General features: G+C 40.6%; 1 protein-coding gene across 1 annotated transcript; it reads right to left on the bottom strand.

The window, feature by feature from the left end:
• Positions 1-6,370: 6,370 nt before the first annotated feature.
• SF3B5 (splicing factor 3b, subunit 5, 10kDa) lies at positions 6,371-6,657 on the bottom strand. The gene has a single exon (XM_006834606.1). The coding sequence runs from the start codon at positions 6,629-6,631 to the stop codon at positions 6,371-6,373; it is 261 nt and encodes an 86-aa protein (XP_006834669.1). The 5' UTR covers positions 6,632-6,657.
• Positions 6,658-12,961: the final 6,304 nt, after the last annotated feature.

The following is a 12,961-nucleotide window of genomic DNA, read 5'->3' as shown; positions in this document are numbered from 1 at the left end:
ACTGTTGACACATACTGCTGCCAATGACAGTTGATTCTCTTAAAATGGAATTCCTGAGGGGTGCAAACAAATGGTTAATACCCTCTGCTGCTAACTGAAAGGTTGGAGGTTTGCCATCACCCAGCAGAACCTCAGAAAGAAGGATTGGTGAATTGTTCAATGTAAAACTGATCATTCATTTTTTTATAAACGGAGAAAAGATTGAAGTTGTCAAGGACTTCATTCTTCTTAGATCAACTATCAATATTCATGGAAGCAGCAGTCAAGAAATCAAATGATGTATTGCATTAGACAAATTTGCTGCACAAGACGTCTTTAAAGTATTGAAGAGCAAAGATGTCAGCTTGAGGACTAAGGTTCGCCTGACCCAAGCCATGGTATTTTCAGTAACCTCATATGCATGTGAAAGCTGGACAGTGAATAAGGAAGACTATAGAAGAATTGATGCTGTTGAGTTATGGTGTTGGAGAAGAATATTGAAAGTGCCATGGTGTGCAAAATGAACAAACAAATCTGTGTTGGAAAAAGAGCAGCCAGAGGGCTCCTTGGAGGCCAGGATGGTCAAACTTCATCTCTAGTACTTTGAACATATTGTCAGGAGGGACCAGTCCCTGGAGAAGGATATCATGTTTGGTAAGGTGGAGTATCAGAGAAAAAGAGGAAGACCCCCAGCAAGGTGGACTGGCCAAGTGGCAGCATCAATGGGTTCAAGCGTGGCAATGATAGTGAGGTTTGCCCAGGACTGGGCAGTATTTCATTCAGTTGTACATAGGGTCACTATGACTCCGTACCAACTCTATGGCACCTAACAACAACAAATGAAGTGAAAACTACTTTCCTGCATGTTTCATCAAACTGGCATTTGTGTGATTGAGGCATGGGTGAGAACATTTACTGACACTTAGTGAATCAAGGCTCTGCCACCAAACAATACTGTCATTGCATTCTTCATGCTCCATTAACAACAACAAAAAAAAAGCAAAACCAAAATTTCCCAACACTCAAGAATGTCCTTACTGAAGCCATAAAAGTTGGTAATTTTATTTAATTTTAACCCTGAGGACACATCTTATTAAAATTCTGAATGACAGTTAGTGGTAAGCCTTAAGCATTCCTACCGCCTACTAAAATATGCACTTGCACTTGTGAAAATTAATTTTAAAATTGAACTTGTTTCTCCAAAAGACACATTACATAAAAAGAACGTACAATTACCTAGAGCTGGATGTCTGACAGACATTTCCTTGAAAATGAACCTAATTTGCCTATCATTTCAAGGACAACAACTAAGAATATGTGCTACAAATCATTAAATTCAAGCTACTGAGCAAAAACTTAAAATCTTGAAGATTGTGTCCACCACCATGAGCTCTTTAGCTTCCCGATTCTTGAATAAAACTCAATGGAGAGAAACTGAAAGCCTTCCCTCTGAAAACAGGAACCAGTCAACAATGCCTTTTATCACCACTCCTAGTCAACAATGTGTTGGAAGTCTTAGCCAGAGTTATAAGGCAAGATAGGGAAATTTAAGCTATCCAAATTGTCAAGGAGGAAATAAAACTCTATTTGTAGATGATATGATCCTATACATAGAAAATCCCGAAGACTTGGCAAAAAAAACTACTGGAACTCATTGGAAGATTCAGCGAAGTACCAGGATACAAGATCAACATACAAAAATCAGTTGGATTCCTCTATACTAATAATGACAACACTGAAAAGGAAATTAGGAAAACAATACCATTTACAATAGCTGTCCAAAGGATGAAATATTTAGGAGTAAATGTAACCAGAGAAACAAAGGACCTATACAAAGAAAACTACAAAACACTACTACAAGACACCAAAAAAGACTTACATAAATGGAAGAATATATCATGTACTTGGATAGGAAGACTTAACATTGTGAAAATGTCAATACTGTCCAAAGCAATCTATACATATAACACAATCCCAATCCAGATTCCAACTACATTCTTTGAAGAGATAGAAAAAACAATTTGAAACTTTATATGATAAGCAAAGCACTGCTTAAGAAAAAAGTTGGAAGTTTCTCACTCCCGTATTTCAAAATTTACTACATGGTTACAGTGATCAAAACAGCCTGGTACTGGTACAATGAAAGATTATAGATCAATGGAACAGAACTAAGAATCCAAAAATTAACCCTTTCACATACAGCCAACTGATCTTTGACAAGGGCCAAAATGCACTGAATAGGGAGGAGATAGTCTCTTCAACAGATGGTGCTGGCAAACTGAAAATTGATATGCAAAAAATTGAAACAAGACCTTTACCTCACACCATATACAAAAACCAACTCAGCCTGCATTAAAGACCTAAATGTGAATCCCAGAATTATAAAGGTCATCAGTGAAAACAGGGACAAATTTAAGGACTCTAATACAGGCACACATAGACTACCAAATATTGTGAGAATTACACAAACAAAAGAAGACAAAATAGATGATTAGGACATACTGAAAAATGATTTCACCAAAAGAGTAATAAAATCTTTTGCAATGCCATATCGGACAAGGGGCTAATTTCTAAAATCTATAGGAAACTATAGATAGATTGAAAGGAATATCCAGAAACATGATTATAGAAAGCTTGTAAGCCTGTCTTCAGACAATAACTGGTTGGAATATCTAAAAGGGGTTCTAGAACTTGCCCAGTGAAAGAGGCCTCTTGCAGAGCCTCTGTAGTGTGTAAGACCATAAATGGAATCCTGAGCCCCTTTCAGAACCTTTTGAGGTAGGACATTCCCACTTGAAAAGACAAGTAGACCAGCTTGGAGCAGCTAGAGGAACAGAAGCTACTTCTTGAAAGATCACCCGGGGTGGGGGGGGTGGGGGGTGGAGGGGGGTAGGTAGTCTGATTGGCTACCACAAGAACAAGACAAGTTGTTCACTGGGGAGCCATTAAGTCCCTTCAGGACAAACACCCTTCCAAAACTGAAACTCAAAGGGAACACATGAGTAGGCATGTAAGCTTGTTGGTGACCACATTGATCTACTGGTGAGTTGTAGTGGGGGTAAAGCAGCAATGAAGATATAGCTGAGTTTGACCACATTCCAAGGACTCCCATCAACCTGAAGATGAGAGAGAGAAGAGGAAGGGCTAGTTGGTCCGAATTATGGTGAGACCTGGGGACTCTTGGGCCCATGGGCAAGGATATAGCTATGGAGGGCTAGAGCTGAGCGTGAAGTGTCCAGCTGATATGTAGTGAGGAGAGACTCACATAAATGCTCAAACCTGCAGATAGTACCTATTTGATCTACCTTCAATGGCTGGATGATCAGAACTCGACTAGAGGAAGAAAAAAAAAATTTTTTTATAAAGGATACAAGTGTAAATTGCTACAATTTGATGTACTTGGCCTATACTTATGGATGTAGTAGCTAAAATACCAACTGAGAGGGAAGGAATCTTCACATCAAGGATCATTCCCATCCCCTCTGTACACAGGGCTGACAGGGATGGGCAACTTAAAACATTGGCTACCTAAAATGGGGGGTTATAAAAGCACAAAGTGACTGGCTTACAAGTTTTCAAGGAGTTTAGTTTCAGAGTGTGTGGGGGAAGGTAGAATCCCCACTGAATAGTTTTTACCTTGTCTAGAGGGGTCTGGTAAAAGGAGATGGAGATAAGATTCTTATGATTCAATAGTGATTAGTTGTTATCATGACTAATTGTGATTGTCACAACTGTAAAGGTAGTTTTATAACAAAGAGGAGAGAGTAGTTAATATTATAGTGCAAGAACAGAGGGCTCTAGGACCATTAAGGGAGAAGAACATGAGCAGTTGTGGGACCCTATCCAGAGAAACAGCAACACCAGAAATGGAGGCAAAGATGACATGGAGATAGAGCAGCTGAGGACTCTAGACACATGGAAGAGAAATGCCGTGTGCTGGCAGCCAGGAGTGTTTTTGTGTATACTGCCCCTCCCCGCCCCAAAAAAACACCAAAAAAAAAAAAAAACCAGAGGGAATAGAAGCAAATACGGTTGAATGATGATGCATGGAAGGGATTGTAATCATTTCAATGAAATGATGAGTGTAAAACTAATGTTCTCCTATGTGAACTATCACTCAATTCACAATACAAACTTAAGAAAATAAAGTAAAATAAAACTTCTCTGATGAGATCAATATTACTGAATATAATTTTTAAAAATAAACACAACAAAACCTGTAAAAGCTGGAACCTGTTAAGGTGAAATTCTTATTTCACTGTATAATGAAGCTTGTCAACATTTCGAAGATTTGTGTAACTCAGTGAGCCAATATTTTGCATGTTAAAAATCACTTAGGTAAAATATTCCTTCAAAGTGAAAGATGATGCATGGATTTGAATGCAGCAGAACAAAAAGGGCATAATCCATGTAACTAAACTTAAAAAAATCTATTGGTTGGGTTTTGAGAATCAAATATCCACCATTATTTGCAATGGGAATTAAAATATTCCTCCTTTACAACATATATATGTGAAGCCAGATTTTTTTCATACTTCAATCAAAACTTAATATTGTACAAGTATGAATGCCAAGGAGTCCTAGTGTGGCACCGTAGGACAAGCACTTGACCTGAAGGTCAGTGTGAGCCACAAAGTCAGCAGTTCAAACTCACCAGTTGCTCCTTGAAAACCCTATACATGGTCGCTGAGTCGGAATCAACTCAACGGCACGGAACAAAATAAATGCGGAAGCAAATCTGAGAAATGTCTTGTATTAGAGATATTGACGGCATCTATAAAACTAAGATAATACCCCTCTTCTAAATGAATTATTTGCTTTGTAAAAGTTATTTTTCATAGAAAATATTTTTTGCAATAGCTTTATTATTTTTAAATGAATTACTAAGTATTTTTACATTTGTTTTAACTTGTATGGTCAATATCAGCAAAATTAACCCACATAAGGTTCAATAGTTTTTAATTGTGAAATGCAGTCCTTAGGCCAAAATGTTTCCATATCACTCCCGTTGTTTAAAACCCTCCAATGGCTTCCTGTCTCCCTCAAGGTGAATTGTAAAACTACAAAGCTCCCATCAGTTTCCCTTCCATTGATTTCTGACCTGAAATCCCCTCCACTACCTGATCCTGTATTTTCTTCCTTGCTCACTCCCTCCAATAAGCCAGACACATTCCCAACTATAGGATCCTGGCAATGGTCATTTCCTCTAGCTGGACAGCAGATCCCCACGTTTCTGCAGGGCTGTGTCCGATTTCCTTTAAGTTTCTGCTCACATGCACCATCTCCATAACTTAACACGAACATCCTATTAAAATTGTAATTTTGCTGCTAGTCCTACCACCTTAATATTGGTTTTTTCCCCCTCCCAGGGCACCACCTAACATCTACTTATGTATGCCTAAGGAACTCTGGTAGCCTGGTGGTTACGAAATGGGTTGCTAACATAAAGGTCAGCAGTTCGAAACTACAAGCTGTTACGCAGGAGAAAGAGGAGGCTTTCTGCTCCCATAAAGATTTACAGCCCCGGAAATCCTGTTCAGGGTCGCTATGAGTCGGAACACATAACCACCAGGGCACATAACCACCACCATAGCTTGTCTGGCCTCCTCCTTACCGCTCTACCAGTGGAGTGTAAGCACCCAAAGACTGGAAACATGCCTGTCACCTACAGCTCAGTAAATATTTGTTGAATGCTGAATGAATGAAGGTAGTCACTTGGTAGCTCCAAGATGCAATTAATTTACACACAGAGAAGATATCACTGCAAAGACTAAACAAATGAGAGAAACAGGTGAGATACAAAGATCATTAACTTCAATACTCAAGGCAATATGTACCTGGCGGGGGTGGGTGGGGGGTGGGGCGGGTAGTCCTTGAGAAAATTCGGGGTGAGGGAATATTGTAAAGGTTTTGCAATATGGATTTAAGTGCCTGGCAACGCTGTCCTGCAGCTGCCCGCCATTTCTTGCTCAGACAGGAAAGCTCGATCCCCAAAACCCTCCCTGGATTCTCTCCACACCCGAACACAAGCAGTTCACACCAAGAGACTGAACAATTTCTCAATTTTATGAATAAATCAAAAACGACAATCAGCTAACCCCCAAACGAGTCTCCAAGTCCCGCCTCGCTCCAGTGTCGCTTCCCCTAACGCTTGCCGGCTCTAGGATCGCTCCAGATTACAGTTCTCAGAAGTCCTGCAGGTCTACCCTTGCTGGGATCCGAGTGGTACTCAAGATGGCTGGTCGGGCGGGACGACTGCTGGTAGCCACTTCTGTCCGGGGAAAGCGCAAGAGGCAGGAGGCACGGAGACTCGATCCTTTGGGGAAGGAATGAGCGGGAACGAGGGGAAAGCGCAGGAACGCAGAAAGAGGTGTGCGAGCACAGCCGAGTCTCAGTTCTCCTCGGGCTTGTCGGCTGGCGGTCCGCAAGGCTGCAGCATCTTCTCCATCAAGTTGAAGCGGACTCGTGCTTTGCTCTCGTTCTCTGCGATGGCGAAGTAGTTGAGAAGGTCGAAGTGACCCATGTAGGAGCAGTACGAATCTCGATGCTGGTTCACCAGCCACTCCCACTTGGTAGTGTCGGCGTGGCCCGTGCCAATGTACTTGGACTGCAGGTGTTCCAGCTGGCTGTGGATGGTGTACCGGTCCGTCATCTCGCTTGTTCCCCTTTGTTCTCAGGTCAGAGACTGCAGTAGGGAAGCAGCTACTTCAGCGTTTCGCTTGGGACAGCAGTTATACCACCGAAGCTCCGGACCGGCGTAGTCGCAAGATAATGGCGTCAGAGAGACCGAGACGCGTTAACACTCCCCCTTGGTATTCAGAGGAGGAAGCGGAAGCGTTTTCAGCTACCTAATTGGAGTTGCCTGGGCAACACAGCCAGTGACCCGCCCCTATAGAGAGTGTTCCTGCCCCTTCGTAAAGCGTTGCATGACGGTCCACATAGTGACCTTTCACGGCCTGCCCCCTCTTTTAAAAAAACTTTTTATTGTGAATTGAGTGAAGGTTTGTAGACATGATCATACGTTTTACAATAAGCAAAGCACACATTTTGCTTCATCTCAACGAATACAATCCCATCCATGCAACAAAAGTCCCGCTTTCTTCCTGTGATTTTTTAAGTTGGTTTTGTCTTGTTTGATTCTGCAAATGGATTTCCAGTTTTACCAGCACTATTTGTTGAAGAGACTATTATATCTTCCCTATTTACTGTGTTTTGGCCCTTTGTCAAAGATCGGTTTGACTGTATGTGGAAGGATTTATTTCTGGGTTCTCAATTCGATTCTATTGATTTATGTACCTTTGGTTGTGCTGTTTGTCCATTATGGCTGTATAGTAAATTTGGAGATCAATGAGTGAGAAGCTTCCAACTTTGTTTTTCTTAGTAAGCAGTGCTTTGCTTCGGAACCGACTCCATGGCACATAACAACAACAACAACAACAGTACTTTGCTTATCCGAAGTATTTCTTTTCCATATAAAGTTTGTGATCATTTTTTAAACCTGGTGTGGCGCTGTGGGTTAATGCGCCAGACTGCAAGGCAATTTGTACTACAATTTGGCGGTTCAAGCTCACCAGCTGCTCCTTGGGAACCCTATACAGGGTCACTATGGGTCGGAATCAACTCGACGCCACTTAACAACATGGGATATCCCATAGTTCAGCATAATATGTGTAGAAATTATATTCTCAGACAACATTTGATGAAAGAGTAAACAACTAAATAGAAGAAACTCTTTCTTGGGAGAGATAACTACAATGTTTTCTGCAGTTTAAAAATTGTTCTAACAACCATATTGTTTGCAAAGTCTTCACAGTATTATAAGCATACCTGTGAGTTCATCATCCAGATTTTTCAAACATTGCAAATTCTGTTTCCAGTCATTGTTTTGTAGTCCCCACTTTTTTTGTGTGTTTTTCAGAAAATGATACAGATACACTTGTAATTTTCTGTATTCTATTAACTTCAGGACAAAACCCTAACCAGTTGCCCTCTAAATTGATTCTTGGCAACCCCATGTGTGTCAGAGTAGACACATATGGGGTGTCTACTATATATATATCTCATTGCTGATATCCGATGGATCTTGGTTGAAAGCAGAGACTAGCAGAAAGATGTTTACCTGTGCTTTATTGACTATGCAAAGGCTTTCGATTGTGTGGATCATGACAAGCTATGGACACCATTACGAAGTATGAATATTCCGGAACACTTAATTGTGTTCATGAGGAATCTGTACCTGGATCAAGTGGCAGTTGTTCAAACAGAACATGGGAGCACTGAATGGTTTAAAATTTAAAAAAGTGTGCGACAAGGTTGTATTCTTGCACTATACTTATTCAACCTGTATGTTGAGCAAATAATCCGAGAAGCTGGGTTCTATGAAGAAAAACGTGGCATCAGGATTGGAGGAAGACTCATTAACAATCTGTGATATGCAGATGATACAACCTTGCTTGCAACCTCATATGCATGTGAAAGCTGGACAGGACTAAGGAAGACCATAGAAGAATTGATGCTTTTGAGTTATGGTGTTGGAGGAGAATATTGAAAGTGCCATGAGCTGCCAAAAGAACCAATAGATCCATTTTGGAAAAAGTGCAGCCAGAGTGCTCCTTAGAGGCCAAGATGGCAAAAATTCATCTCTCATATTTCGGACATATTGTCAGGAGGGACCAGTCACTGGAGAAGGACATCATGTTTGGTAAGGTGGAGGGTCAGAGAAAAAGAGGAAGACCCCCAGCAAGATGAATTGGCCAAGTGGCAGCATCGATGGACTCAAGCATGGCAACAGTAGTGAGGTTGGCCCAAGATCAGGCAGTGTTTCGTTCTACTGTGCATAAGGTCACTATAGGTCAGTACCGACTCGATGGCACCGAACAAAACAAAAATATATATATTCATTGGTGCTTGTATTTGAATTTTGCATTACAGATATTTTTATGGAGCTCTAATTGTGCCATGTGGCTATCATTAGTTGGTGTCAAGTCCACTCTAATCCATGGTGCCTCCCATGTGCAGAGCTGACTGGGTCCATAGGGTTTGTTTTTGTTTTTAATTGTGAATTGGGTGAAAGATCAAGTCAAAAATTCCCTTAGTAAAATTCCATTCAACAATCCACACACAGTTTGTTTCATGTCATTGATTGTAATCCCCACAATGTAACATCATTTATTCCACTTCCTCCCTGTGTTTCCTGTATACACTCCACCTTTTCTAATCCTTCTCAACTTTGTCCTTGGGTAAATGCTGTCCTTTCGACCGCAAATGGTTGTGATTTACTGAAATGGAGATCCAGGCGTATCTTCCCAAGTGCCTCTGGACAGACTCAAGACACCAAATTTACTACCTGAGCATGTTAACCCTTTGCATCTCCCAGAGACTCGACACTATTCTGAATTTTGAGTTAATGATTCCTGAGTTTGTTTTTCTATTGCTGAATGTTTTTGCATCCACGAACAGTAGGTGTTGTTGTAATAACTGTAATAAAGCTTTACCTAATGAAACCACATATCAAACAGAACAAGGGCATACAGGGAATCCTGGTGTGGTACTATAGGATAAGCACTGTACCGCAAGGTCAGTTTGAACTGCAGAATCGGTGGTTCAAACTCAACAGTGGTTCCTCAGAAACACTATACAGGGTCGCTATGAGCCGGAACTGATTCCAAAGCACTTAACAACAACAAAACCAACAATGAAACCACATAGTGAACAGAATAAGGGCATACAACTTGGGTTAAAAATCACAAAAGTTGTATATATCAGGGTTGTATCCTTTCACCATACTTATTCAATCTGTATGCTGAACAAATAATCTGACTGAAAAACTGAACTATATGAAGAGGAAGGCAGTATCAGGATTAAAGGAAGTTTCGAAATGTAGACAACACAATTTTGCTTTTTTAAAAGTGAAGAGAACTTGAAGCACTTACTGATGAAGACAAAAGATTACTACAGCACTCAGTATGGATTTATTGTTATTACTGCTAAGTGCCATCAGGTTGGTTCCTATACAGCAACCCTATGTAGGGTTTCTGAGGAGCAGCTGGGAATATTGAACCTACGACCTTAGCAAACTGACTCTGCAGTCCAGCATATTAACCCACAGCACCACACCAGGACTCTGTATGGATCAGTATGGATTACATCACAGTATAAAGAAAACAAAAATCCTAAGAACTACATCAGTAGAGCATAGTGGTTACGAATCAGGCTGAGAACCACAAGGTCAGCAGTTCGAAACTACCAGCTGTTCCACAGGAGAAAGACGAGGCTTTCTGCTCCCGTAAAGATTTACAGCCTCAGAAACCCTGTACAGGGTCGCTAATGAGTCGGAACCGACTTCACGGCACATGACAACAACAAATGGAGAAAATATTGAAGTTTTCAGGAATTCATTTTTCTTAGATCAATAATCAACACGTATGGAAGTTTGTTGCTGTTGTGAGGTACCATTGAGGTGGTTCCAACTCATAGAGACCCTGTGTATAACAAAAGAAACACTGCCTGGTCTTGACCAATCCTCACAATCGTTATGTTTGAGCCCATTGTTCTGTCACTGTGCCAGTTCATCTCATTTGGGGTCTTTCCTTTTTTCGCTGACCTTCACTATACCAAGCTTAATGTCCTTCTCCAGGGACTGGTCCCTTCTGATTACATGTCCAAAATATGAGAGACGAAGTCTCACAATCCTGACATCTAAGGAGCAGTCTGCCTGTACATCTTCCAACACAGATTGGTTTGTTCTTCTAGTAGTCCATGGTACTTTTAATATTCTTCTCCAACACATAACTCAGCTGCATCAATTCTTCTACAGTCTTCCAAATTCATTGTCCAACTTTCACATGCATATGAGGCTATTGAAAATACTATGGCTTGGGTCAGATGTACCTTAGTCCTCAAACTGACATCTTTGCTCATGAACACTTTAAAGAGGTCTTGTGTGGCAGATTTGCCTAATGTAGTACATCTTTTGATTTCTTCACTGCTGCTTCCCTGAGTGTTGATAGTGGATCCAATCGTTCCTCCATTTATCATGATGTTATTTATTGGTCCAGTTAAGGAATTTTGTTTTCTTTACATTGAGGTGCATCCCATACTGAAGGCTGTAGTCTTTGATATTTATCAGAAAGTATTTTAAGTCTTCATTGCTTTCAGCAAGCAAAGTTGTATCAACTGCATATTTCAAGTTGCTAATAAATTTTCCTCCAATCCTGATGCCATGTTCTTCTTCATATAATCCAGCTTCTCAGATTATTTGATCAGCATTACAGATTGATTAAGTATGGTGAAAGAATACAACCCTGGTACACACCTTTCCTGATTTGAAGCCACATTGAGTGTCCCCTTGTTTTGTTTGAATGACTACCTCTTTGTCTATGTACAGGTTCCTCATGAGCACAATTAAGTGTTCTGAAATAGTCATTTTCCACAACATTATCCAAGCTTGTCATGATTCACAGAGTCAAAAGCCTTTGAAGAGTCATTAAAGCACAGGTCAAGGGTCCATCTAACACCAGCAATGATATCCCTAGTTTCACGTCCTCTTCTGAATGTATCTTGAACCTATGGTGGTTCCTTATCACTGTAATGTTGCATCTGTTTTTGAATTATCTTAGTAAATTTTACTTGCATGTGATATTGATAATATTGTTCCATGATTTCCATATTCCGCTGGGACATCTCTCTTTGGAATGGACACAAATATTGGTCCCGCTCAATCAGTTGGCCAGGTAGCTTTCTTCCAAATTTCTTGGCACAGAAACCCTATAGGACAGAGTAGAACTGTTTATTAGGGTTTCCAAGACTAAATCTTTACAAGAGCAGACAGTCTCTCATCTTTTCCCAAGGAGCACGTGGTGGGTTTGAATACCCAGCTTTGCCTTTAGTGGTTCAATGCTTAACCCACAGCACCACCAGGGTTCCTGGATTATCATCTGTATTTGACTCATCTGGTCTTTCTTATCTTTGTAGAGGGTCTGGGTAGTCTGTCTGCCATCTTGCTGGCAGTTGAAGACAAGGATTTTGTAATCAGTTTCACCACTCTCTTCTCTGCACTAAAAACAGTGATTGGAATATTGTTGTTACTTGCCATTGATTTGATTCTGAGTTTTGGAAACTTCATATATGACAGAACAAGATATTGCCTGGCCTTGGGCCATCTTCTTAATCCTTGCTTTGTTCAAGTCCATTGCTGTGGCTAGTGTGTATTTTGAGGGCCTTCCAACCTAGAGAGCTCATCTTCCAGCACTATATCACACAATATTCTGTTGTGTTCCATAGGATTCTCATCTGTTATTTATTTTTTCATTTTTATTGTGAATTGAGTGATAGTTTACATGGGAGAACATCCATTTTACATTCATCATTTCAGTGCAGTGATTACAATCTCCTCCGTGCATTATCAGTCAACATTATTGGCTTCTAGTCCCTCTGTTTGTTATTTTTTTGGATGTACACAAAAACACTCAAGAATATATAATCATTTAAACAACCAAAGGGTATGTTCTGCCTCCTGGCCTCCAGCACTCTTTCTCTTTCCATGAATCTAGAGTCCTCAGCTGCTCTCTCTCTCCGTGTCGTCATCTCTGCCTCCATCTCTGGTGTCACTGCTTTTCTGGATACGGTCCACATTTTGCTTCTGCTCTTCTCCCTTGATGGTCCTAGGGTCCTCTGTTCCTGGAATGTAAGATAAACTACTCCACCTTTATGTTACAAAACTTCTATCTTTATAGTTGTGACAATCACAATTAGTCATGATAACAGTTATACAATATTGAATCATAAGAATCTTATCCCCATCTGCTTTCACTAGACCCATGAAGACAAGATGAAAACTATTCAGTAGGGATTCTACCTTCACCTGCACACTCTGAAACTAAACTCCCTCTTGAAAACTTAAAAGCCAACTACTTAGTACTTTTATAGGCCCACCGCCCCCATTATAGGTGGCAAATGTCTAAGTTGCTCATCTCTATCAACC

This window comes from Chrysochloris asiatica, unplaced genomic scaffold, assembly GCF_000296735.1.
Source record: "Chrysochloris asiatica unplaced genomic scaffold, ChrAsi1.0 scaffold00013, whole genome shotgun sequence".
In the NCBI taxonomy this organism is placed as follows: Eukaryota; Metazoa; Chordata; class Mammalia; order Afrosoricida; family Chrysochloridae; genus Chrysochloris; species Chrysochloris asiatica.
Note: the sequence above shows the minus strand (reverse complement) of the source record. Positions and strands in the feature narration are given on the sequence as shown.